Source organism: Pelophylax lessonae (genome assembly GCF_965119305.1).
Source record: "Pelophylax lessonae genome assembly, chromosome: 8".
In the NCBI taxonomy this organism is placed as follows: domain Eukaryota; kingdom Metazoa; phylum Chordata; class Amphibia; order Anura; family Ranidae; genus Pelophylax; species Pelophylax lessonae.
The window spans coordinates 144341146-144367872 of NC_138775.1; the positions used below are offsets into that span (position 1 = coordinate 144341146).

The window sequence follows — 26727 nt, forward strand, 5'->3', positions numbered from 1 at the left end:
GGATTGGACTGGAGTCAGTGGAGGACTACCTCTGTGTGCAGTATGGCACTCACTGCAACTACTGCAGTAAGTGCAATACTGCTAGAAAAAGAGCAAGGCAATAGCAACACATCTCACGGTGGATTGTACTGGAGTCACTGGAGAACTATCTGCAGCATGGCACTCACTGCAGCTACTGCAGTCAGTGCAATACTGCTAGAAAAAAAGCAGGGCAACAGCTACACAGTGGATTGGACTGTAGTCAGTGACTACCGCTGCAGTAGGGCACTTAGTAGTGATTTTAAATTATTGCAGCAGTGAGTGGGGTTCTACTGCAGCAGTAGTCCACTGGCACTGACTCCAATCCACTGTCTACTATGTCTATTTTTGTTTCTAGCAGTTTTGCACTGACTGCAGCGCAGCGCAGCGCAGTCAGTGCAAAACTGCTAGAAAAAAAATAGACGAACACAAGCTAGACAGTGGATTAGAATGACTCAGTGGACTGGTGGACAGACACTACTACTACACTTTCAAATCAATACTCCCAGTTAAGTAGAACCATATTATAGTGCAGAAAGCATAACATTTCAGCATGTTCACCAGTTAAACGGCTTCTTTTCTTTTTAGAAATTGCTGCCACTTCCGTAAAAACACGCTCACTTGGTACTGAGGAAGGAGGAGCAGAAAGGTATCTTCTAGCATGAGAAGCAAGTCTTTTGTAGCATGCCTCATTTTCTTTCCACCACTGAAGAGGATCACTTCTGTCAATTACTGGTTCCTTCAAATAGAAATGAAGTTCATCATCCAGGCTCATTATTGCCGATTCAGATGAATCCTCTGCATGAGGTCACAATAAAACGCTGAACATTGCATCTATTTGACCACGATGAATTTTCTTTTCTGTCCATTGTCTTTTGGGACATTTTTCTCCTGCATTCTGCTCTTCCACATCAGAAACCTTCTTTTCTTGTCCTTGACTTTTCTTTTCCTCAGAAGGAACCTCCTGCACATTCTGTTGAAGATCTTCTGTCAGCCATTGCTTTTTCCTTGGCCAATACATCATCAGAAGAGAAAGGATGGTTCTTGTATCGCGGATCCAAAAGACATGCAAGCACTTTTTTATTCTCCTAATGCTTCTCAAACTTTTTGGCAAGGCTGTCCCTCATGGCCTGCCTACATGCTTTGATACCTCGTGTGTTGGGTCCTTCATTCTGTTGAAAAAGCATCTTCAGGACTCTCCCACATGGGATCACAGAGGAAACAGATGAGTCGCAATGACTCGCCTCCAGTGTCACTTCCTCAATGGGTACGAGCGTCTCTATAATGTTGGCTACTATGTCCCACTAATCTGCAGTAGGGCAAGAATGTCCTCCAAGTCCATATTCACCAGAATATATAGTGAGAGTGAGAGCTCGCTTCTGCTCCAGCATCCTTTGTAACATGTGTAGCGTTGAGTTCCATCGTGTTGGAACAGCCTGTATCAGGTTGTTTTTGGGTAGGCCAAAATCTTCCTGAATGCACCTCAGTCGCTGCTTGGCAAGAACAGGATAGTGGAATTGCATGCACACTTCTTCAGCATGGTAATAATGTCCAGCAAAGTTTTCTGGTTTGACAGACCATCAATTACCACAAGTTGGAGGGTGTGTGCCATGCAACTGAGGTCTGACACTTCAGCAAGTCTCATACCTTTAACCATGTTCGCTCCACTGTCTCGCAGCACAAGCATCACTCGGTCTTTGGTGATTCCCCATTCTTCTAGCATGCATAGAAACTTTTCTTTAATGTACTCCCTAGTGTGGGATCCTTGCATCACTTTTGAATTCAACATCAAATGCCTTCTTGTCCATCCGCTGTCAATGAAGTGGCATGTAAGACTCATTAGTGATTCTGTTTGTCCTGACCAGCAGTCCGTCGTGAATGAGAGTGAGTTGCCAGCATTCTCTGGTTGCAGCATAGCCTTTACTTTTTCAGCAACCTTTTAGTGAATCTTTTGCAGCATTTCAGTTCAATAAAACTTGGGACTCTTCAGTGTGTACCTTGGCTCAACTATGGACATCAACCGCTTAAATCCAGTCAGACACTTTTGCAATTGGCTGGTTATCATTCACCATCATCTCTGTGATTACTCTGTCCAGCAGTTGGGATCTTCCATCAGATTTTAGCCACCATTTTTTTCCTGAAACATATCTGTTATTGTTGCCTGGGATAGGGATGATTCACCTTGTGATTCATTTTGTTTTTTCTGTGCTGCATTATACAATTCAACATGATGAACTCCTAAATGGGCACAAAGATTAGACGTATTTTTGGTTTTTGCAGTTATTGATCCCATGCTTACATTGTTTTTGCCAGTGTTGCACAGTGCTGCTGATTTTCCTGGAGATGGAGAAGAGAAATAGTCCCAGAAATAGTCCCAGACTACACTTTTAATTTTTCTATCTCCATCCATCTCCATTGAAACAAGAAAGAGTCAGACACTAATATAGGCTTACAAAAAATGGTTGGCTGGTACTGTGGCTGTCTGGCTGGAACCCTGTGGTGGGTGGCGACACCCTGTGGTGCGTGGCTGTCTGGCTGACACCCTGTGGTGGGTAGGTGGCTGTCTGGCACCCTGTGGTGGTTGGCTGTCTGGCACCTTGTGGTGGGTGGATGGCTGGCACCTTGTGGTGGGTGGGTGGCGGGCATCCTTTTGTGGGTGGCGGGCACTGGGTAGGTGGGTGGCACCCTGGCTGGCTGGCACACTTTGGTAAACCCCCTGGCAGTGCCACCCTGTGGTGGCTGGCTGGCCCTGCTTTAATGGATGGCTGGCTAGCACCCTTTTGTGGCTGGCTGTCATCAACCTTTGGTGTCTGGCTGGCACCCTTTGGTGTCTGGCTGGCTGGCTCCCTTTTGTGACTGGCTGGCTGGCACCCTGTATGGTGGCTGGCCTGGCAAGTACAGGACCAGGGCCTGTGGCAGGCTAGCTGGTACAGTCAGGACTCACAGGGCCTGTGGCTGGCTGGTACACAATGGGTGTGTGGGACTGGGTTGCTGGCTGGCACCGGGCAGCTGTGGGTGGTGAGTGGCCGCGGCGGCTGTGTTACAGAACAGATACAGAACGTGTGTCAGTCAGAGAGTTGGTCACTGTTCTCATTTATCACTCACAGAACAGATACAGAACGTGTGTCAGACTGTTGGCCACTGGTGTTCCCTCACTAGATGTAGAAGAACTGTACCGACCGACCGCGGGTAGGGTAAAATACACTGTAACGAGGCTGAGGGAGGCAGCCTAAGAGCTGCCCAGTGCGTGGAGGCGCGTGGCGCAACATACGCGATGACATCACGAAAATATCGGCAATAACGGTAAATCCAAAGGCTGATTCCAATATATCGGGGAAAGTGCATATCGACCCCCGATATATCGGTGTTGCCGATAATTGGTCGGTCTCTAGCGTGTACATTCAAATTTTCCTGCCTGGACTACTCCTGATGGGAGGAGAATAACCCACTCAGCTCATGGGGATGAGGCTGTCGATGGGCGATAGAGAAAACACTTTTTTATTTCTCCCTTTTTATCATTTGCTTCACCTTATTGCTGCTTATCTTCAGCAGCCACTTCTTGTCGACATGTATCCACTCAAGGGATGACTACACTGCATTTCTTAGGATGGATTTCTTGATGGTGATAACAGACCATTGGCTCAAATGGCCACTTGTAGCTTCCATTGAAAACCTGGGAGACCAGGTGACAATGCAGGAGTACAGAGATAAAGTGGTATTACCCTATAACAGGAAGGAACAATGACCTTAATGGAAGGATCACCATGTACAGTAATGATAGGGAACAAACTCTTGGTTTACATGCTAATGAGAAGGTGCTGTACTGCAGTGCTGGTATGTGATTGAGCCCTAACACAAAAGTAATCAGACAGCACTTGAAATTAGTGGTCATCACGATATGCTTTTTTTTCCCCACTATTTCTTATTTTAATATATCAGAGCTATCTTTAATATAGAGGGGTTCCTTGTGCAAAAACTGAATTTTTGTAAAATCTTACCTGTAAAATTCCTTTCTCTGAGTCCTCCGACAGTCGCCGCCTCTTCATAATCTTGACCAATGGGTATGGACCTTTGCTCCGTAGGAGTAGCTAGGCAACAAGATTTGTTAATACAGAAAGCTTTTAGCATATTCACGCCCCTAGGGGGCTGTCCCCTCAGTCAATACCTCCCTGCTCCCAGCATCCTCAACTCAGTTTGGTAGCATAGCAGTAGAGTACATAAACAAACCCCAAAGAGGGGCGGGGGCGGCGACTGTCGGAGGACTCAGAGAAAGGAATTTTACAGGTAAGGTTTTACAAAAATTCAGTTTTCTCTTACGTCCTCCGACAGTCGCCGCCTCTTCATAATCTTGACCAATGGGATGTCCCATAGCAGTATAGACATGAGGGGTGGGAAAAACGCAGCCGCGCGCAAAGCAACGCAGTACCCACATCAGAGAAAGGAACCTTACCATAGTAAGAGAACCAACTGGGCAACAGAAAAAAACGTGCTCAACAGGAGCAATAACCCAGGAAAAACAAGCAACCTAGGGGCAAAACACCCCAACAGCCAAGGGCCCAAAAACAAGGGTCCCAAGGACACCGCCACACCGAGAGCTTCACAGCCAAAGGAAGCATCTGCTGATGCCTGAACATCCACTCTGTAAAATTTTGGAAAAAGTGTGAATGGACGACCAAGTCGCCGCCTTACACACCTGGGCCACAGAAGCCCGATGACGATAGGCCCAAGTCGTACTCAAAGACCTGGTAGAGTGCGCCTTAACAAGGAAAGGAGGAACCTTCCCCTTCAAAGCATAGGCCTGCACAACGGCCTGTCCGATCCATTTGGCGATGGTCACAGCCGACGCCGCCATACCCTTCCGAGGAGCCTCAGGAAGGACAAAAAGTGAATCCGACTTGCAAAACGACTTTGCGGACGATAGATAGACCCTGATCGTCCGAACAACACCCAAGGAATGCAAGCAACCTCCTACGGATGTTTAGGCCTCGCGCAAAACGAAGGCAAGACAATGTCTTCATTAAGGTGAAACTCCGAGATCCTTTTCGGCAGAAAATAAAGATTGGGTCGCAAGACCACCTTATCCATGTGAAGTACCAAGTAGGGGAAGCTGCAAGACAATGCCGCCAGCCCCGACACCCTGCGAGCCGAAGTGATCGCCACCAAAAAAGGCAACCTTCTTGGACAACAGAGCCAAAGAGATCTCCCTGATCTTTTCAAAAGGAGCCTGTTGTAACATGGACAGATCCAAAGTCAGGTCCCATGGAAGTAAAGGCCCCTCCCTAGGAAAAGCCAAATGTTGCACCCCTTGAACAAAGGTGCGAATCAACGAACGTGACGCCACAGGACGCTGAAAAAAGAAAGGCCAAAACAGAAACTTGACCCCTAATCGTGGCCAGCGCCAAAACGCTGGTCCACTCCAGCTTGCAGCAAAGCTAATACTCTAGACACCGAGTATGAGCGGGGAGAATACCCCGGGACTCACACCAAGCAAAGTACGCCTTCCAAGTACGGTAACATATTTTACCGGAAGAAGCTTTTCTAGTCATAACCAAAGTAGGGATGTAATATCGGCCCTTGAGACAGAAGGTCTGCTCGAGGTGGCAGACGCCACGGGGCGCCGACTGCCAGATTGACGAGGCCTGCTCACCAAGACCGGCGAGGCCAGTCCAGAGTCACTAGAATCACCGTGTGCGGTTCCGAGGTCAGCCTGCGAGGAACCTAGACAACAGCTGAATTGGAGGAAAGGCATACATCAGACGATACTGATGCCAGGGCGCCACTAACGTGTCCGAGGCGTCCGCCCGCAGATCGCGCGTTCTTGCCACGAACCTTTCCACCTTGTTGGTCAGACGAGACGCGAACAGGTCCACATCTGGAGGACCCTCTACGCGCACAACATCCGGAAGACATCCGGGTGAAGGGACCTTTTCCCCTGGTCCAGGGCCTGACGGCTCAGATAATCCGCCAGCCAATTCTCCACCCCCGGAATGTGAACTGCCGTTATCGCCGGGACGTGTGTCTCGGCCCATGACAGAATGTTGGCAACTTCCCGGGCCGCTCGGGCACTCCTGGTGCCCCCTCGATGGTTGATGTAGGCCACTGCAGTGGCAAAGTCCGTCTGAACTCGAACCGGACGGCCCCGAAGTCGGTCCGTCCATCGCAGAAGACAGAGCCTTATCGCTCTCAATTCCAGAATGTTGATCGGAAGGGAGGACTCCTCCTCCGACCAAGTTCCCTGGGCGGACAGAGCGCCCAGAACACCACCCCAGCCCGACAGGCTGGCATCCGTGGTGATTACCGACCGTAACAACGGGCGAAAAGACTTGCCCACCGACACCGCTGGGGACCGGAGCCACCACAGAAGATCCCTTCTGGTGCGACGGCTCAATGAGATCCGTAGATCCAGAGATTGCGGACGCCCGTCCCACTCGGTCAGAATCTCCGCTTGGAGAATCCGCGTGTGAAACTGGGCAAAAGGAATCGCCCGGAAGGCCGAGACCATTAGACCTAGACATCCCATGCATGTCCGGAGAGACGAGTATCGGTTGTCCCTGAGGGACCTGACCTCGCCCTGAAGCGTCCGGAGCTTGTCTTCCGGCAGGAAGACCTTCGCTGTAACCGAGTCCAGAATCATTCCCAGGTAGGGAAGACGAATCAACAGACACAGAGTCGATTTTGGAAAGTTTATCGTCCAACCGAACTCCTGCAGAGTCTGCATCGTGGTGAACAGGTCGGTCACCAAGTCCTGACTGGCAGAAGACCGAATTAGGATATCGTCCAGATACCCCAAAAACAGCAATGCCCTGAGCCCGTAACAGAGCCAGGACCGGCGCCAGCACCTTGGTGAAAAAAAACCTGCGGAGCCGAAGCGAGACCGAAAGGTAACACCACGATTAGGTAGTGACCCTCCGCAATGGCGAAATGAAGGTACTTCTGGTGACCCTCGAAAATGGAAATGTGAAGGTATGGAAAGGGACCTGGGGGTACTGGTAGACAACAGGCTTGGAAGTGGCATGCAATGCCAAGCCGCTGCAAGCAAAGCCAACAGAATACTGGGTTGTATAAAAAAGGGGATTCACTCCAGAAATAAAGATATTATTCTTCCACTCTACAAAACTCTGGTCCGGCCACATCTGGAGTATGCTGTCCAGTTCTGGGCACCGGTGCTCAGGAAGGATGTGCTGGAACTGGAGAAAGTCCAGAGAAGGGCAACAAAAATAATTAGGGGAATGGAGGACATCAGCTATGAGGAAAGACTACAAGCACTGAACTTATTCTCTCTGGAGAAGAGACAATTGAGGGGGGATATAATATCAATGTACAAATACTGTACTGGCGACCCTAGCATAAGGAACAAACTATTCAGAGTAAGGGAATACAATAAGACACGTGGCCACTCACTAAAACTTGAGGAAAGGCGGTTTAACCTTAAAGTGCGTAAGGGGTTCTTCACTGTAAGAGCGGTAAGGATGTGGAATTTTCTTCCCCAAGCAGTCGTATCAGCGGGGAGCCTTGATAGTTTCAAAAAACTATTGGATGGACACCTTAAAGACCACAACATACAGGGGTATACAATGTACGGTTAAAAGCAAACACACACACACATCATAGGTTGAACTGGATGGACTTGTGTCTTTTTTCAGCCTCACTAACTATGTAACTATGTAACTATATATGCATCCTTCAAAATCGATGGAGGCCATGAAGTCCCCCGAAACCAGGGCAGCCACCACCGAGCGCAGGGATTCCATGCGGAACTTGCGAAACCGCACAAAGCGGTTCAGAGCATTTAAGGCCAGAATCGGACGCACCTTGCCCTCCTTTCCGGGCACAGTGAACAGAACGGAGTAAAACTCCCGAAACCTGTCCCAATGAGGCACCGGAACCACCACTCCTTCGGCCCGCACCGGCAGGTGCAGAACCTGCAAGCGCTCCGGAGATAACTGAAGATTCGAGGGAAGGATCTGCCCGCCGGCCAGGAGAGAGAAACTCGATCTTGCAACCAGATCGAACGATTTCCTGAACCCATCTGTCCCAAATGTGGGCCAACCAGGGTTGTAAAAAAGAAAAATGCGCAAACGTCCCCCCACCCCAGAAGCGGGTGAGGGCGCCCTCAGGCTGAAATGGTGTGGGAGGCAGAGCTGGACTGGCCAGACCTCTGCTTACCCACCCACGGCTTCTATAGTGAGCCTTGGTCTTTGAAAGGCTTGCCTTTGGATTGCGACCGAAAGGCACGAAAGGACCCCAGAGAGGGTCTAAACGAGGAATTCCTCTTACCGCGAAATGACTTATTCTAGTGAGTGTGGGGCAAGAGAGTGCTCTTACCCCCGGAAACTCCCTTTATCAGAGCATCCAAAGCCTCGCTAAAGAGGCGAGATCCCGCGTAGGGGAAAATTAGCCAGTGTCTTGCGAGAAGTTCGGTCGACCGACCAACTCTTCAGCCACATCAGACGACGGTGCAACACCGCTACACTGGATAAACGCACCGCCAAGGGGACCAAATTCAAGTTCGCATCACACAAGTACATGACACCTTGATGAATGTGATCCACCATAGCCAATGTGGTCGGCGGAGCTGAATCAGCCACCCGGGTGCGCCTGAGCACCTGCATCCAATCCGCAATAGCTTGGGCCGCCATGATGGAAGTAAAATGCATGCTTCAGCATAGACCCAGCAACCGTATAGGCATGACGGGCAAGGGACTCCAATCTCCTGTCCGTAGGGTCCCGGAACACCGGGGTATCCTCAGCAGGAATCGCATTAGATTTATTCAAAACGGCCACCGCGTGATCCACCGGAGGTGGAACACACCAGCGCTCCCAGGTAGGAGGGCGCGAACGGATAGCGCAGATTGAACCTATTTTACACAGTAAATGGCTTCTTTAAATTGCGCCATTGGTCATCAACAGCGTGCTGAAATTCCGCGGAGCAGGGAAAAACCTGCGCTGACGTGCGCTTCCTTTGTGTCCCATAAGAGGACATTAGAGCAGAAGGAGACGGCTCATCCTGCAAATGCAGCGTGTCTTAGATAGAAGTAATCAACTCATCCATGAGTGCAAGCTCTTCAGGCGAGCCGGGGGGAGAAGTATCAACCCCTTCTACCTCTGTCTCCCCCTCAGACCCCATAAGGTCCAGAGAAGTGCGGGACCCTGAAAAAAGGTATACCAGCTACAGCAGCCACATCGCCCTCTGAATCAGAGGAAATTGATAACCTGGCCCTTTTTGCGGATCGGTCAGCCATCAGCATATGCACCTGAGACACTAAGTATGCCACCACAGTGGCCTGATCAGCCCCCTCGGGGGGTGCAGCAGCCCCTTGGCCCCCCACCAGAGTGGGGGAAACTCGCATGCCTGAGAAACCATGCCCCAGCAGAAAATTAAAATAAAGGAACTGCCCCTTTAAACACAGCGGCGAGCGCAGCCCACCGCACCCAACTGAATGTACTGACCCCGCAGGGATAATGAACACTGAGCAAGGAAAGACAGGAGAAATAAGGCAAAAACCTGGAAGACTACAGTAGGCTGCTGCTACCGATCGCCGTTCTCATGGGAAAACGAAGCGATGTAATGCTGGCTGGCTTACACACGAAGGCTCAGGCAAAATGGCCGCTGGGGGAGAAAGCTACAGGAAGATGGCGCCGACATGTGCTCGCTGAGCACCGCTCTCCAAAATGGCGGCGAATGGCGCCAAAAACACGGCGCTGCACAGAGGCAGGGCCGGTCACAGTCTGTACAAAAAATGGCGGAGCGCCGCAGCGGTCGCCCACATACACAAGTCTGCACACAGAAACTGCTTCCAAGCATTCACAACAGAGCAGGATGGCCCCCCCCTTGGAGCCCACAGGCAGTATCCCCACACAGGGATCAGACAGGGAGCCCGCAGTTACACAGACATGGGGTAGCACACAGCCACAGACTGACACCCACACAGACAGGTCCCCACACAGAAAGGTGCTTACCGTACCGGATGGCGTGGGGAACCGTCTCCAGCGACAAAACCGCTATACTAATGACAGGGAGTGTCGCAGCCAGGACGCAGTGAACCGCGGTGCGAAACCGCAAAACAATGGCGTCCAGTGAGGTAGCCACCTCACAGGTAGCATCCCTGCAGCAAACAGGGATGGGTCGTTCAAAGTGCCAGGGTAAAACCTAAGCTGAACGCTCGATGGCAGGCTGGGAAGCCACCTGGCACACACCCTGAGATCCAGGGCGGCCGGCCCGAGACCCAGCTCCGGGTAAGCATCTTCATCCGAAGAAAACTAAACTAAAGGCTGATAAAATAACAGCTAAGTAAAAGAAAGAGAAAAATACTTGAAATAAAATCAAAAAAGGAAAGAAGGCTGAGACTGAAAAGCCCCAGCACAGGAACAGCCAGCTAACTCCTAAGCTAGGCAACATCAAACTGAGTTGAGGATGCTGGGAGCAGGGAGGTATTGACTGAGGGGACAGCCCCCTAGGGGCGTGAATATGCTAAAAGCTTTCTGTATTAACAAATCTTGTTGCCTAGCTACTCCTACGGAGCAAAGGTCAATACCCATTGGTCAAGATTATGAAGAGGCGGCGACTGTCAGAGGACGTAAGAGAAAACTGGATTTTTGACTTACCGTAAAATTATTTTCTCTTAAGTTCACGCAGTCCTCTGAAGAATATCCGTAGGGTTATACTGTCCCCTACAGGAGTAGGACACTAGGCAGAAAAAAAGTTCTGGCTATGCCTATGGGCAGTCCCGGAGGGTACACCCCTCTCTTCCTGCATAGGATATCAGTTTTGTATCAAAGCAGTGTCAGAAGTAACACCAACCCAACTCAAAATAGAGGGGCGGGTACTGCATCAGTCAATGAACTTAAGAGAAAAGGATTTTACGGTAAGTCTACAATCCAGTTTTCTCTATCTTTCATTGACGGACGCAGTCCACTGATGCATATCACTAGGGACGTCCCAAAGCAGTACCCAAACGAGGGGTGGGAACAGCAGAACAAAAACAATCCCCAAGGCTAAACATAGCCAACAAGGCAACTCAGGCCTCATCCGAACAACAAGATGAGGTCCACCTAAAATCCAAACAGGAATACCCTCATGGAAGACCAAGGGGCTGCCTAAAGAGCAGCATGCAAAACTTTGCGGCCAAAGGAAGCATCCGCAGATGCCAGCACATCCATCTTATAAAATTTGGTGAGGGTGTGAACAGACGACAAGGTCGCCGCCTGGAAGCACTAAGCGCCCGCCCTAGTAGAACGCGCCAAAACAGGGAAAGGTAGAACCTGACCCTTAAATGAATAAGCCTGCACCACCGTCTGTCAGATCCATCTGGAAATAGTCGCAGCAGACGCACACAGCCCTTTTCTCGGGCCATCCGCGAGGACAGAGAGCGAATCGGACCTACAAAAAGACTCAGTAGTTGCCAAGTACACCTTAATTGCCCGAAATATATCCAGAGTATGCAGTGTACATTCTATAAGTGTTTGTATTATCGTCTTTGTGTCCTAAGCCCAATGTCCTCATTCAACTGAACACTAGAAATCCACCTTCGAAAGGACGGACGGATCCGGACGAAGTACTACTTGTCTCCATGAACCAACATATAGGGAGAACGACAGGACAATGTCGCCAGTGCCGAGACCCTGCATGCAGAAGTGCTAGCCACCAAGAAGGCCACTTTCAGTGATAAGGTAGGCTGGGGAAACCCCCGAATACTTGCCAAAGGAGGTTTACAAAGAACCGATCACACCAAATCAAGGTCACCCAGTTGGTGACGGAGGTCGCACCAGAAGTAACAAGTTTCGCACCCCCTGGAAGAAGTTACACACCAGGGAATGGGCGGCCAACGGCCTTTGGAAGAATATTGCCAAAGCTGAACCCGACCCTTGACAGTACTCAAGGCCAGCTTTTGATCAACTCCCCATTGAAGGAAAGCCAAGATCCGGGCCACCGAGTTAGAGTGAGGGGGAGCCCAAAGAGACTCGCACCATGCAACATGCGACTTACTCGTACGATGATAAATCAACCTTGAAGTCGTTTTCCTCGCTTCAAGCAGAGTGGGAATCACTGAAGCAGACAATCCCCTGTCCTTCAACACCTGGCTTTCAGCAGCCAAGCCGACCAAGCCAGTGAACGTAAAGCAGGATGGAAGATTGCCCCTGGAGACAATAGATTCTCCCTGAGAGGAAGCCTCCAAGAAGGGTCTGTGACTACCCTGACCAGGTCGGCGTACCAAGCTCGGCAAGGCAAGTCCAGAGCCAAGAGAATGACTGGAATCCCTTCCGCCTCAAACCTGTGAAGAAGTCTTGGCAGGAGGAAAGGCAGACAGCAGCCCAAACTGACCTTGGGCCATCCCTGATTGCTCTCACACGATTATGCGTGCGTCATCCTTGCGCAGGTGACCATGCTAAACTTCTCAGTGTCGTTCATGTTGAACTTAGTATATGTTCTTGCCTACGACAGAACCCGTGGTCCCACCAGTGCATCTGCCAGAGGATCCCGGGAGCGGGCCACAAACCTCTGCACTATCCTGTAGATGCGACACCAACAGATCCACGTCTGGAGTGCCCCAACGAAGGCACAACTGCTGGAACACCTCCAGATGTAGGGACCATTCCCCTGCATCCTAAGCCTGTCGACTGAGGTAATCTGCCTGCCAATTACCCACACCTGGAATGTGAACAGCGGAGAGAGCTGGAGCAAGGCGCTCTGCCCAACAAAGAATGCCTGTCACTTCCAAGGCTGCAAGGTGCCTCCTTGGTGAATGACATAAGCCATGGTCGTGGCATAGTCCAAATGAATGCACCCTGGACAGCTGCAGGTGCCCGATCCAGTGAACTAGGCAAAGCCAGAGCGCTCTCAGCTCCAGGACATTGATCGGTAACCTGGATCCTCCAGGAACCATACTCCCTGAGCAGAGAACCTGCCGAGGACTCCTCCCCATCCGGACAGGCTTACATCCATGGTGCAATTGTCCAGTATAAGGAGAGGAAGGATTTCCTGCTTGGGCATCGGGGACCGAAGCCACCAGATCAAAGACTCCCTGGTCATCTGGCTCCGAATGTTCAGAGAGTTTGGAATCTAGTTTCATTTAAGAAGGATTCTGCTTCTTAAATGGAGTCTCCTGGGGCATCCTCGAGAGGGATTGAGCAAAAGGGACCGCCCCGAAAGACGACACCATCAGTCCCAGAACTTGCATGCAGGTTCGAAGGGACGACCATGTGCTGGACAGCAACAGCTGAACTGCAGCCTGAAGTTTCAAGAGTTTTCCTGGGGGGAGAAACACCCTGGCTGAGGACGAGTCCAAAGACAGGCCCAGATAGTCCAGTCTCATGGAGGGGACCAGGGACAACTTCTGAAGGTTCAGAACCCACCCGAACTCCTCCAGAGTTCTCATGGTGACTTCCAAATTCATCGTCAGCACCGTAGGGCAGTGCTCCCCAACCTTTTTATCGCCGCGGACCGGTCAACGTTTGATCATTTTTCCGTGGCCCGCTGAGAGGGGGGGGACGTCAATGCAGAGTAACCCCAGCGTGCCCCCATCAACGCAGAGTGCCACAGCATGCCCCCATCAACGCAGAGTGCCACAGCATGCCCCCATCAACGCAGAGTGCCACAGCGTGCCCCCAATCAACGCAGAGTGCCACAGCGTGCCCCCAATCAACGCAGAGTGCCACAGCGTGCCCCCATCAATGCAGAGTGCCACAGCGTGCCCCCAATCAATGCAGAGTGCCACAGCATGCCCCCAATCAATGCAGAGTGCCACAGCGTGCCCCCAATCAATGCAGAGTGCCACAGCGTGCCCCCAATCAATGCAGAGTGCCACAGCGTGCCCCCAATCAATGCAGAGTGCCACAGCGTGCCCCCAATCAATGCAGAGTGACCAGTGCACTTACCTAATTTGCAGCGGCGGCTTCTCCTCAGTCCCCCGCATCTCCTCGAGTCCTCCCTCCTCCTCCTCCTTGGCCAATGGCATGAGTTCGCCTTTCTGACAATCAGGAAATGGGTCTCGGACCCGCTTCCTGATTGGCCAGGAGGAGGATCCGTGTGACAATAGCTAATATTCATTCGCTATTGTCACACAAATGGGTGGGCTCAGGGAGCACTGCTCTGCGCCCCGGGTCCACCCTTTTCTGAATTTTTTTTTCTAAAATGGAAATAATGTAATGTTCTTTGGGCGGACCGGTACCATTTGATCCACGGACCGGTACTGGTCCGCGGCCCGGGGTTGGGGGATCACTGCCGTAGGGGACTCGGCACGGGAAAGCAGATCAGCCAGGGACCCAGGACCGATACACCCCGTCGTCGCAATAGCGCCAGGACTGGAGTCAACACCTTAGTGAAGACCAGAGGAGCAGAGGCGAGACAACAGTGTAATGCCTACTGATAGTGATTCTCTCCCATGGCAAAAACGGAAAACCAGTTGGTGTCCTGCACATAACGGGATGTAAAGGTAGGCATCTCTGATGTCTACGGAGGCCAGGAATCCCCCTGATGTAGGGAAGCCACCCTCGTGCAAACCAATTCCAGGACCATTCGGTTCAGCCTTGTTGACTGTACAGCCCCATAGAGTGCCAGCAAGCAATCCGGGGACAGCCATACAGTGGAGGAAAACCTTACTGGAGAAACTCAATCTTGCAACTGGACTGCATGACCTCCTGAACCCAGCTGTCTGGGATCCGGGCCAGCCGCAGGTCTGAGAACGAGCAAAGCCGTCTCCCCACCCCATTTCCAGGTGAGACCTCACCTTCAGGCCGAGTAGGCCTTGTCCGCAGGTCTGGAAAAAAACCACCTAGATTCCTTGGCAAGAATCCACTGCAAAATGGCCGAAAATGGGTGTACCAAGATGGCCACCATCAGTAGCAGACAAGGCTACAACAAAATGGGGGCCCCGTGCGGCAACAAGGACCCACAGGGGTACCCACGCCAGCCCTCCTAACACCATCATGCAGCAGGAAGGCCCTGGAGGGACAGAGGCCCCCCCCCCTGCACTATCCACTGAGCGCCGCAGACGGCGCACCCCCGGCCCCCCATTCGGCCTGCAAACGCGGTCTCAGCCTGAGGTAGGACCAAACAGTCCCCCACACGGGGGGGGGGGGGGAGGGGGGGGTTGCATAACAGGACAACAGGACAGAGGGAAACCCAGGAGTTTGAGGGTCCGACTATCCCAGGGAGGGGCAGCGTCCACCCCAAAATCTGCCAAGGAAGAGGTGGGGAACGTTTACTCACCGTACCAGGAACACAGGCGGGCGCCATCTCCTGACAGGACCCCTCTCCGCCGAAGTGGTGGGGGGGTGTTGGCCAAATAGGAATGCTGCGACATAGGCCTAGACCCGGTCATGTGCGACCTTGCAAAGACGTTTAATTTGCGGGGCCAGTCCCCGTCCAGTGGGACTATGTCGTGGCCGATCCAGCGCGGAGCTAAGGCCTGCACGTGCTCGCTGGCCAGCTGGGGTGACCACTGGATCTAGATTATCCAGCTCGTCGCCCAGATCCGGCATAGTTGCTTGTAGATCTTACAGGAAAAAAATCTGGAGAAAAAGGCTAGCTAATAAACTACATAAAAAAAAAAAAACACTTATGCCAGGATCAAAAATCCCAGCAAGGAACAAGGTCCTTACTCCTGACTAGGCAGATTAAAACTGACATCCTATGCAGGAAGAGAGAGGGTGTACCCAGAACGTTTTTTTTGCCTAGTGTCCTACTCCTGTAGGGGGCAGTATAACCCTACTGATATGCATCAGAGGACTGCGTCCATCAATGAACGATAGAGAAACGACAAATTACTTTTTCCTTCAGGCACATTTCTTTAGCATTCTTTATAAACCTCTTTTTTTTACCAATTAAAAAAAAAATCATGCACATACCATTTAACCTATAACTTTATAACTAGAAAATGTGAATGTGGCCACTGAAAAACAAAGAAGAGAGTAGCATTTATACCTGATGATCAGTATCCAGTAAGAATAGTAAACGTCTTAGGAGAACAATTAAGTGTGAAAACTGAGAAGATTTGCCAGGACAAGATTTCACCTATGAATAAAAAAGTACAGTAAGCATTACAGCAGCCAGTTTCAGAAAAATATAAGTGACAGAAATACAACCTCATTGCCATAAAATGAAAGAGGTCCAAGGAAAAAAGAAAAAGTTACATTTTTAGGCGCATACAGGGAGTTTAACTCAATCCCAATTGAGTAGATGCTAATAAAAAAAAAAAAAAAAAAAAAAACTCTTCCTATTGTTTTTTACTTCATAAACACATCTTGATTATCAATAGCAATTACAATATAACCACAGCTGGACATACACGTAAAGATGTCACTTGTTCAGCCCAGTAGGCTAAACAAGTGAAACCGATGATTCTCATGTTGCCGGCTATTGGCTGAAGTACTATTTGGCCGCCTTTTTTCCTGCTGCACTCAATTTCTCAGTCGAGTTTGTTGCGGTGTCAGCAGGGCCCCCTCCGATTCAAATTTCAACCGATTCAAGAGGAATCTGCTGAAATTCAAGACATTTATTGCCAGACTATGCTAAGAGTCAATAATAATTATATAATTAAATAATAATTATATTACATCCCATCCCCTCAATGGCAAAATAATTTCAACTTTGCACTGTAGTTGGAACTCTGCTGCCACCGCCCGAGGCCGTGGGTTCAGCACTGTGTGTCTTTGTCGTCCTACTAAGACCCCATTGGAAAGATTACCTACATTCATGTGAAAAAAAATAGGCACACCACAGGGAAACTGTAGACTTTTTCCAACATATTCGAACAGGCAAAAATTTGATATTAATTCAAATGGTGCCCAGGGATGAATGTGGTACAGTTAAAAAAACACAAATACAATGTCAGATTCTCATGCAGAGCTGTAAATTTCTCCAAAGGACTAGGTAAATCCGTTATTTAAAAGGTCTTGTTTGCCACCGGGCACAACAGATGATTTCTGCTCCCTTTTCTGTGCATTACTAGTAAAATCATCAATAAAACTAATTTAAATTAAAAACAGCATGAAAAATATACACCCTTGGCCTCAGAAGAAAAAAGTCCCGGGAAGATGTGGCAATCTAAGAGGGTAAGAGCGAAATGATTGGCCTCTTAGACTGCCACATCTTCCCGGGACTCCCAGGGAATGCTGGAGATTTGCCTGTTACCGGACTTTTCTCTCCTCCCCAACTTCTGGGTGGACAATTCACACACCTTTGTATGGTTTTTTTCGGGGGATTTCTTCCGTTACCTCCATCGACAACTTCTTTTGATGGAATGACCGTTGAAATATGCTAGACCCTTGTTGGGTCATTTGCAACAATCCATATTGCTGCATTATTTATACACATCTGTGCTTCTCCTGATGAAGTGAATTTAACATTTCGCAAAACACGTTGAGATTTATGCAGCAGACTGTTGCTTCTATATGATATTGTGTACAACAGGATCTATACAATACAAATCATTATTCACATATGAAGTTGTATATAGCTTGAATTTGTATTTCTTTATTGATGAAGGTGTCTCGTCCCAGACATCCCAAGTCTCCCCCGAGGTGCGGGAGTCTTCCGCATGCAGGCTGCGGCTCCCTGACACCCACAAGTGCTGCGGGATATCCCAGCGGTCTGTGTCAGCTGTCAGAACGGCGCTTCCTGTATAGTTCCGGCTTGGTACTGAACCAGGCGGAGTGATATCAAATGCTCCCTGCCTGTGAGGAGACCAAAAGATACAGGAAGCATCGGCTCTGCATGCTTCCTCCAGCGCCACTCCTCACACTCTCCGCCAGCATTTCCTGCCAGCAGTACCCACCAGCAGTACCCGCCAGCAATACCAGCCAGCAGTAAGTCACATGTGCTAGGGGTGCAACTAGTCCCCAGCACATAATTGTAAATATATCAGCATGTGCAGTGTTTCTGACTGCTAACAGCATGACCACTTCAAATAACTGAAGTGGTCATGGTGGTTAGAGTGTTCCTTTAATGTCTCTCAGAGGAAGTAAACCTTTGTATACTGATTGCATTTCATTTGATCATCCCCTAGTTGTGTTAAATAGGTTGAGGGGGGCGCAGAGTGCCACCTCCCTGAAATGAGTTTGCCACCTCCCTGAAATGAGTTTTTGCAGGTTGGGATGTCTGTTGTCCCTGTTCGGAGAAGAGGCTGAAGATGTGGAGGGCTTCATCTGGCGCCCTGTCCTTACCGGGGAGTTAACAGGGAGTGTGGGGCAGCTTGTCAGAACAGCCTCAGTTCCATTTACAAACCCACAAAGATGGAAACAGTTTTTTCATTTATTTTTTCTATTAGCATTCATTTTTTTTCTCTCCCTGTCATGCCACACATTTGAAGGCCTCTTTCACCAAGGCTGTCTGATCAGGTCTGCCTGTCAGTTTTTCAGGCCGACCTGATCGGAGCCTCCAGTTTTCTCTATGGCGTGGCGGATGTCCGCTGACAACCGCCACCATCCAATCCTTTTGGCCAAAAACAGATGGATGGTGGTCCTACTTTCCATAAGCCCGACAGATCGAATCAGATGGCATCGGATTGAAATGGACAGGCAGTCCATTTCCATCCGACTGCCCCACAGAGGAGAGCAGGACTGTGTCCATGTTCGCTCTGCATAGCGGAGGGGACAGGACCTGTCATAATCCTGGGGAGACATCCCTGCTGAGCAAGCGGAATCTTGCTTAGCGGAGGTGCACATGTGAAAAGGTGGCATGAGTTACTGGATCTCCTATCGGCTCCAACCTGCTGCACTGTCCTTCCCTAGTGAGCCACTGCCCATCACACCATCAAGCCAGGTACACACAGGTTGAATGCTGGGCAACATCAACCGGTTCATTAAAAATTGGTCGCCATTTTGCCCGTGTATGGCAGCAAATCTGACAGAAGCCGGCCATTCGCATGCATGAAAAAAAAACTGGCTCCTAACTTTTAGCTGGCTCCTAGATTTCAAGCAAATTTGTCAAGCCCTGCTTTACACAGTCCATATCAGTATAGATATCAAGCATAATACCTTTCCCCATTGAGATCTGATATGTTTTTTCAAAGTGTTCCTTTTATTTTTTGAGCAGTGTACATAATATATATATATTAGGGATCGACAGATATTGGTTTTTCATTGACGATACCGATATTTTGGCCATTGCATATATGTATCGGCCGATATTTTGAACATTTAAAGTTTTGCAAAATAAACACAATTTTAGACACAAATCTGCTACTAAACATGTTAATGTTTGTTTATTAACATATAGGTATCGTTCTTCACACCTTAACTGCATGAAAACTGATAGGAAAACCGCACTTGCAGGGACATCAGTTTCACGTCATCTGATTGTGAATGATGCATAAACTGCTGCAGTGGTGCACTCATTCACTGCAACAATTTTAAATCCCTACGACAGTGCTGTCAGTGCAAAACTGCTAGAAAAAAAGCTAGACAAACAGCTAGACAGTGGATTGGAGTCAGTGGACTACCGCTGTAGTAGTGCACTCACTGCAATGATTTTAAATCACTACTGCAGTCAGTGCAAATCAAACTGCTAGAAAAAAAGCTAAACAACAAACAGCTAGACAGTGGATTGGAGGATTCAGTGGACTACTGCTGCAGTAGTGCACTCACTGCAATGATTTTAAATCATTAACTGCAGTCAGTGCAAAACTGCTAGAAAAAAAGCTAGATAGTGGGGAGTGGTGCTGCAGTAGTACTCATTCACTGCAATAAATTTAAATCACTACTGCAGTGACTGCACTGCAGTAGTGATTTCAAATTATTGCAGCAGTGAGTGGCACACTACTGCAGCAGTAGTCCACTAACTCCAATCCACTATCTAGCTTTTTTTCTATCAGTTTTGCACTGACTGCGCTGCAGTCAGTTGAAAACTGCTAGGAAAAAAAAGCTAGACAGTGGAATGGATTGGAGTGGGGTGGACACCAGTACTATACTACTACACTTTCAATACTCCCAGTTAAGTAGAACAATATTATAGTGCAGAATGCAAAACGTTTCAGCATGTTCACCAGTTAAACGGCTTCTGTTTTTTTTCATAAATTGCTGCCACTTCACAAAAAACACACTCACTTGGTAGCGAGGAAGGAGGAGCGGAAAGCAAGTCTTTTGTAGCGTGCCTCATTTTCTTTCCACTAATAAAGAGGTTCACCACTTCTTCTGTCAATTACTGGTTCCTATAAATAGAGATGAAGTTCATCATCCAAGCTCATTATTGCAGATTCAGAAGAATCCTCCGCATGAGGCCCCAATAAAACACTGAACATGGCATCTATTCGATCACAATGAAGTTTCTCTTCTGTCCGTTGTCTTTTTGGACATTTTTCTCTTTTTGAAGCATCCTGCTCTTCCACAATAAAAACCATAAAAAATATCCCCCTGAGGAAGACACGTGATCCCTGTGTCGTGACGCGTATGGGAGGGGAAAGGACGGACGGAGCGATACACTATTGTCTAGGTGAGGCTGTCAGCTATCAGCGCACGCTGTGGAGACCGGCGGCGCTGTGCAGTCTCTCCCACTATACCACCACGATTTCCACCATTTACTTGATGCTATTGTCCAAGTGCATGTGTTGCACCTACAAATGTGAGTGAGATTTATCCACCTTTATTTAATAAAAGCTGATTAAGGATTTCATACACTATTGCAAGTCTTTTTGTTTGCATATATACTGCATTGATTGACGCTGCAACTCCTGTGAATGAGAGGAGCTCTTAAGGATATGGATGGATGATCTTCTTGGGATAACAATCTATGCGCTCTTTTTAAGGATTTGAGGTGAGCACCCATTCACAAGGGGGTGCACGGCTGGCTGTCCACTGTGACACTCTGGTCACTTCTCTCTGGGAGCACAGATCACTTTAGGATTACATTTTGGACTCTGTTTATTGGCTTTTTGCACTTTGCACATTGGACTTTTATATCTATATATTTTCTCTATTCTATGATTATATTATATTTACCACTTTATTAGCACTATTGGCACTTTAATATTATATCACATAAATATTTTGGGTTTTTAATAATTTAAGCACAAACTAATTAATTTAATAATTTTTTATTTGCGCAACACTATATATTTATTTCACATTAAAAACCTGCTCTTCTTGACTTTTCTTTTTGGCAGGAACCTCCTGCACTTCCTGTTGAGTATCTTCTGTCAGTCATTGTTTTGCCTTGGCCAATACATCATCAGAAGAGAAAGGATGGTTCTTGTATCGAGGATCCAAAAGACATGCAAGCACAACATTTTTATTCTCTTCATGCTTTTCAAAACGTTTGGCGAGGCTTTCCCTCATGGCCTGCCTACATGTTTTAGTGCCACGTGTGTTAGGTCCTTCATTCTCTTGAAGAAGCATCTTCAGCACTCTCACACATGGGATGACAGATTACACAGATGATTCGTAATGACTCACCTCTAGTGTCACTTCCTCTATGGGGAGGAGGGTCTCAATGACATTGGCTACAATGTCCCACTGATCAGCAGTAGGACAAGAATATCCTCCATATTCACCAGAATATATGGTAAGAGCTCGCTTCTGCTCCAGCATTTTTGCAGCATGTGAAGTGTTGAGCTCCATCATGTTGGAACAGCGTTAATCAAGTTTTTTTTGGGTAGGCTAAGGTCTTCCTGAATGCACCTCAGTCGCTGCTTGGCAAGAATTGAATGGTGGAAATGGCCTGCGCATCTCTTCAGCATGCTAATTATGCCAAGCAAAGCTCTCTGGTTTGACAGACCATCATTTACCACAAGTTGGAGGGTGTGTGCCATGCAACTGAGGTCTGACACTTCAGAAAGTCTCATTCCTTTCACCATTTTCGCTCCACTGTCTAGAAGCACAAGCATCGCTCGGTCTTTGGTGATTCCCCATTCTTCTAGCATGCATAGAAACCTTTCTCCAGTGTGGTATCCTTGCATAACTTTTGTATTCAACACCGAATGCCTTCTTGTCCATCCACTGTCAATGAAGTGGCATTTAAGACTCATTAGCGATTCTGTTTGTCCTGGCCAGCAGTCAGTCATGAATGAGAGTGAGTTGCCAGCATTCTCTGGTTTCAGCATAGCCTTTACTTTCTCAACGACCTTTTGGTGAATCTTTCTCAGCATTTCAGTATTGATAATACTTGTCACTCTTCAGTGTGTACCTTGGTTCAACTATAGACATCAACCGCTTAAATCCAGAGTCAGACATTATTGTAAATGGCTGGTTAACAGTGACCATCATCTCTGTAATTACTCTATCCAGCAGTTGGGATCTTCCATCCGATTTTAGCCACCTGTTTTTTTTTTTCCTGAAACATATTGGTTATTGTTGCCTGGGATAGTGATGTTTCACCTTGTGAGTAATTTTGTTTTTTTCTGTGCTGCATGATATAATGCAACATGATGAACTCTTAGGCCCCTTTCACACTTATGCGAAGCGATTTTACAGCGATTTTGACGCGACTTTGCCGCGATTTTGACGTTATTTTGAGCAATGGCTCAGGGCTATATACCTCAAAATGCATTAAAATCATGCCAAAGTAGCGCAGGAACTACTTTGAAGTTGGTGCGACTTCAAAACGCACTGATATGAATGGGGCTCATTGAAAATAATGGAAAACGACTTGTCATGCGATTTTGCGGTCCAAAATCGGGGGACAAGTCGCACTAGTGTGAAAGGGGCCTTAGATGGACCCAAAGATTTGACAAATTTTTGGTTTTTGTAGTTCTTGATCCCATGCTTACATTGTGCATGTGTTGCACAGTGCTGCTGCTTTTCCTGGAGATGGAGATGAGAAATAGTCCCATACCACACTTAATTTTTCTATCTGCATCCATCTCCATTGAGATGGAGGGTGGGTTGCTGGCTGGCACCCTGTGGTGGGTGGCTGGCTGGCACCCTGTGGTGGCAGGCTGGCTGGCACCCTGTGGTGGGTGGCTGGCTGGCACCCTGTGGTGGGTGGGAGGCTGGCTGGCTGGTACAGGCAGGGCCTGTGGATCGCTGGTACAAGGCAGCTGTGGGTGGGTGTTGGCAGCTGTGTTAAACACACAGTGTGTGTACACTCACTGTAGGGCCGAGACTCCCCGACTCCAGACGAGGCTGAGGGAGGCAGCTTAAGAAGGTAGATGTCTCAGTACGTGGAGGCGCGTGGCGCAACATACGAAATGACATCACGACAATATCGGCAACCTCAGGGGCCGATTCCGATATATCGGGGAAAGCGCATATCGGCCTTCGATATTTCGTCCTTGCCGATAATCGGTTGATCCCTAATATATATATATACATACACACACACACAGTGCCTTGCGAAAGTATCTGCCCCCCTTGAACTTTGCGGCCTTTTGCAAAATTTTAGGCTTCAAACATAAAGATATAAAACTGTAATTTTTTGTGAAGAATCAAAAATTTATTGGATATTTCAAACTTTTTTAACAAATAAAAAACTGAAAAATTGGGCATGTAAAATTATTCAGCCCCCTTAAGTTAATACTTTGTAGCAATCTGTCTCAGTGCCGTGCTTGTGAAGATGGGGTTTTTTTATTTATTAAATCAATTCCTAATATCCCTTAAATCTGTGACTGTGCTTCAATAAACCTTGTGATTGAACTTTTATAACGTGATGAAAAACAATCTCTAAAGTGCTAGGTGCTTCAAAATCATATATAAATTCAAAAAAATTAAAAAAAATTCAAAAAATAAACTATGTGATTTAAGAAAAAAATGTCAGTTTTTTCAAATCACCACAAACAATACAATCAGGTGTGTGACTTAGTTACATAGTTAGTGTGGTTGAAAAAAGACATCAGTCCATCCAGCTCAACCTATGATGTGTGTGTGTGTTTGCTTTTACCCGTACATTGTATACCCCTGTATGTTGTGGTCTCTAAGGTGCCCATCTAATAGTTTTTTGAAACTATCAATGCTCCCTGCTATTACGACTGCTTGTGGAAGAGAATTCCACATCCTTACCGCTCTTACAGTGAAGAACCCCTTACGCACTTTTAAGGTTAAACCGCCTTTCCTCTAGTTTTAGTGAGTGGCCTCGTGTCTTATTGTATTCCCTTTCTCTGAATAGTTTGTTCCTTATGCTAGGGTCGCCAGTACAGTATTTGTACATTGATATCATATCCCCCCTCAATCGTCTCTTCTCCAGAGAGAATAGGTTCAGTGCTTGTAGTCTTTCCTCATAGCTGATGTCCTCCATTCCCCTAATTATTTTTGTTGCCCTTCTCTGGACTCTTTCCAGTTCCAGCACATCCTTCCTGAGGACCGGTGCCCAGAACTGGACAGCATACTCCAGATGTGGCCGGACCAGAGTCTTGTAGAGCGGGAGAATAATCTCTTTGTTTCTGGAGTGAATCCCCTTTTTAATACATCCCAGTATTCTGTTGGCTTTGCTTGCAGCGGCTTGGCATTGCATGCCACTGCCAAGCCTGTTGTCTACCAGTACCCCCAAGTCCTTTTCCATCCTAGACTCACCCAGAGGTTCCCCCCCTAGTGAGTAGCTTGCTTTCTGGTTTCTGGCCCCCAAGTGCATTACTTTACATTTTTCAACATTAAACCTCATCTGCCATGTAGTTGCCCACCCCGTTATTTTGTTCAGGTCCGCTTGCAAGGTTTCCACATCCTGCATAGAAGATATTGGCATGCTTAGTTTAGTATCATCCGCAAATAATAAGATTGTACTCGATATCCCCTCCTCTAGATCATTTATGAATAAATTAAACAGGATTGGTCCCAAGACAGAACCCTGGGGGACCCCACTTTCCACACCCGCCCAATCCGAGTACTCCCCATTAATCATCACCCTCTGTACTCTCCCCTGGAGCCAGTTCTCTATCCAGGTACTCACCTTATGGTCCATACCTACCTTCCTTAGTTTGGACAGTAAGCGTTTGTGGGGAACGGTGTCAAAGGCCTTTGCAAAGTCCAGATACACCACATCCACAGGCTATCCTTTATCTAGGTGGCAGCTCACTTCCTCGTAGAAGGTTAATAGATTGGTTTGGCAAGAACGATTTTTCATGAATCCATGCTGATTACTACTAATAATACCGTTTTCATTACTAAAGTCTTGTATGTGGTCCCTTAACATCCCCTCCAAAATCTTGCAGACTACAGATGTTAGGCTGACCGGCCTATAGTTACCTGGAATATATCTCGGCCCCTTCAATCTCGATCTTAAACCACAAGGTGCTTCCGTGCAATTAAGGTGTTGTGACTTTCTCCTTTACCAGGTGTCACTTCTAGGTGCTCTAAATTCTCACCTCAACAACATGAATAAACCGCCTGTGTTTATGTGTCTTTTCCCTCGGTGTAGCTCTTTATGGCTCCCGGGTCCTTCCTACAGGATCCTATGTGTGGTCCCGATGTACCTCTAGGGCTCCGTATTGGGGCGCTTTATGTTGTGGTTTCTTTGTCTGCTACCACGACCTCAGGGGCTCATCAAATAAAGAGGACCATCATGGTGCAGTATTAAAAACGATTTATTTCACAAAAAAGAAATACACTTACATTCGGTTTGCTTGTTATCGGCATAAAACACTCTAAATACCGCTATGGGGACTTCGCTCCAATTCTCAACGTCACTTCCGGTTTCTGGGGCTCCTCCTACGCGTTACATCACGTCACGTGACTTCCTCATGTATTTTTTTGAATTTTTCTGAATTTATATATGATTTTGAAGCACCTAGCACTTTAGAGATTGTTTTTCATCACGATATAAAAGTTCGATCACAAAGTTTATTGAAGCACAGTCACAGATTTAAGGGATATTAGGAATTGATTTAATAAATAAAAAAACCCCATCTTCACAAGCACGGCACTGAGACAGATTGTAACAAAATATTTTATTTGTTTTTTGAGTTTAATTCACTTCTGAAGCGCACCATCACCCCCTTGTTTCTCAATTGCTGTGTAGACTGGTTTATAGTACCAGTATCGTGGTGCAGCACTAGGAAGGGATTAAAATCACCTCGGATAGCGCAGGAACCACCTATACATATACACAATACTTTGTAACGCCACCTTTTGCTGCAATTACAGCTGTAAGTTGCTTGGGGTATGTCTCTGTCAGTTTTGCACATCGAGAGACTGAAATTTTTGCCCATTCTACTTGCAAAACAGCTCGAGCCCAGTGAGGTTGGATGGAGAGCGTTTGTGAACAGCAGTTTTCAGTTCTTTCCACAGATTCTTGATTGGATTCAGGTCTGGACTTTGACTTGGCCATTCTAACACCTGGATAGGTTTATTTGTGAACCATTCCATTGTAGATTTTGCTTTATGTTTTGGATCATTGTCATGTTGGAAGACAAATCTCCATCCCAGTCTCAGGTCTTTTGCAGACTCCATCAGGTTTTCTTCCAGAATGGTCCTGTATTTGGATCCATCCATCTTCCCATCAATTTTAACCATCTTCCCTGTCCCTGCTGAAGAAAAGCAGGCCCAAACCATGATGCTGCCACCACCATGTTTAACAGTGGGGATGGTGTGTTCAGGGTGATGAGCTGTGTTGCTTTTACGCCAAATATAACATTTTGCATTGTTGCTAAAAAGTTCGATTTTGGTTTAATCTGACCAGAGCACCTTCTTCCACATGTTTGGTGTGTTCCCCAGGTGGCTTGTGGCAAACTTTAAACAACACTTTTTATGGATATCTTTAAGAAATGGCTTTCTTCTTGCCACACTTCCATAAAGGCCAGATTTGTGCAGTATACGACTGATCGTTGTCCTATGGACAGAGTCTCCCAC

At 47.7% G+C, this 26727-nt stretch overlaps 1 protein-coding gene across 1 annotated transcript in view; it reads right to left on the bottom strand.

Moving 5' to 3' along the window:
* The window catches only part of FIRRM (FIGNL1 interacting regulator of recombination and mitosis), a gene marked incomplete at both ends in the record, with an annotated part of 580029 nt that overhangs the window by 344230 nt on the left and 209072 nt on the right, over positions 1–26727 (bottom strand). The window contains one exon of the mRNA XM_082265049.1: positions 15941–16030. Coding sequence (XP_082121175.1) covers positions 15941–16030 — 90 coding nt within the window. The remainder of the gene's footprint in view (positions 1–15940; positions 16031–26727) is intronic.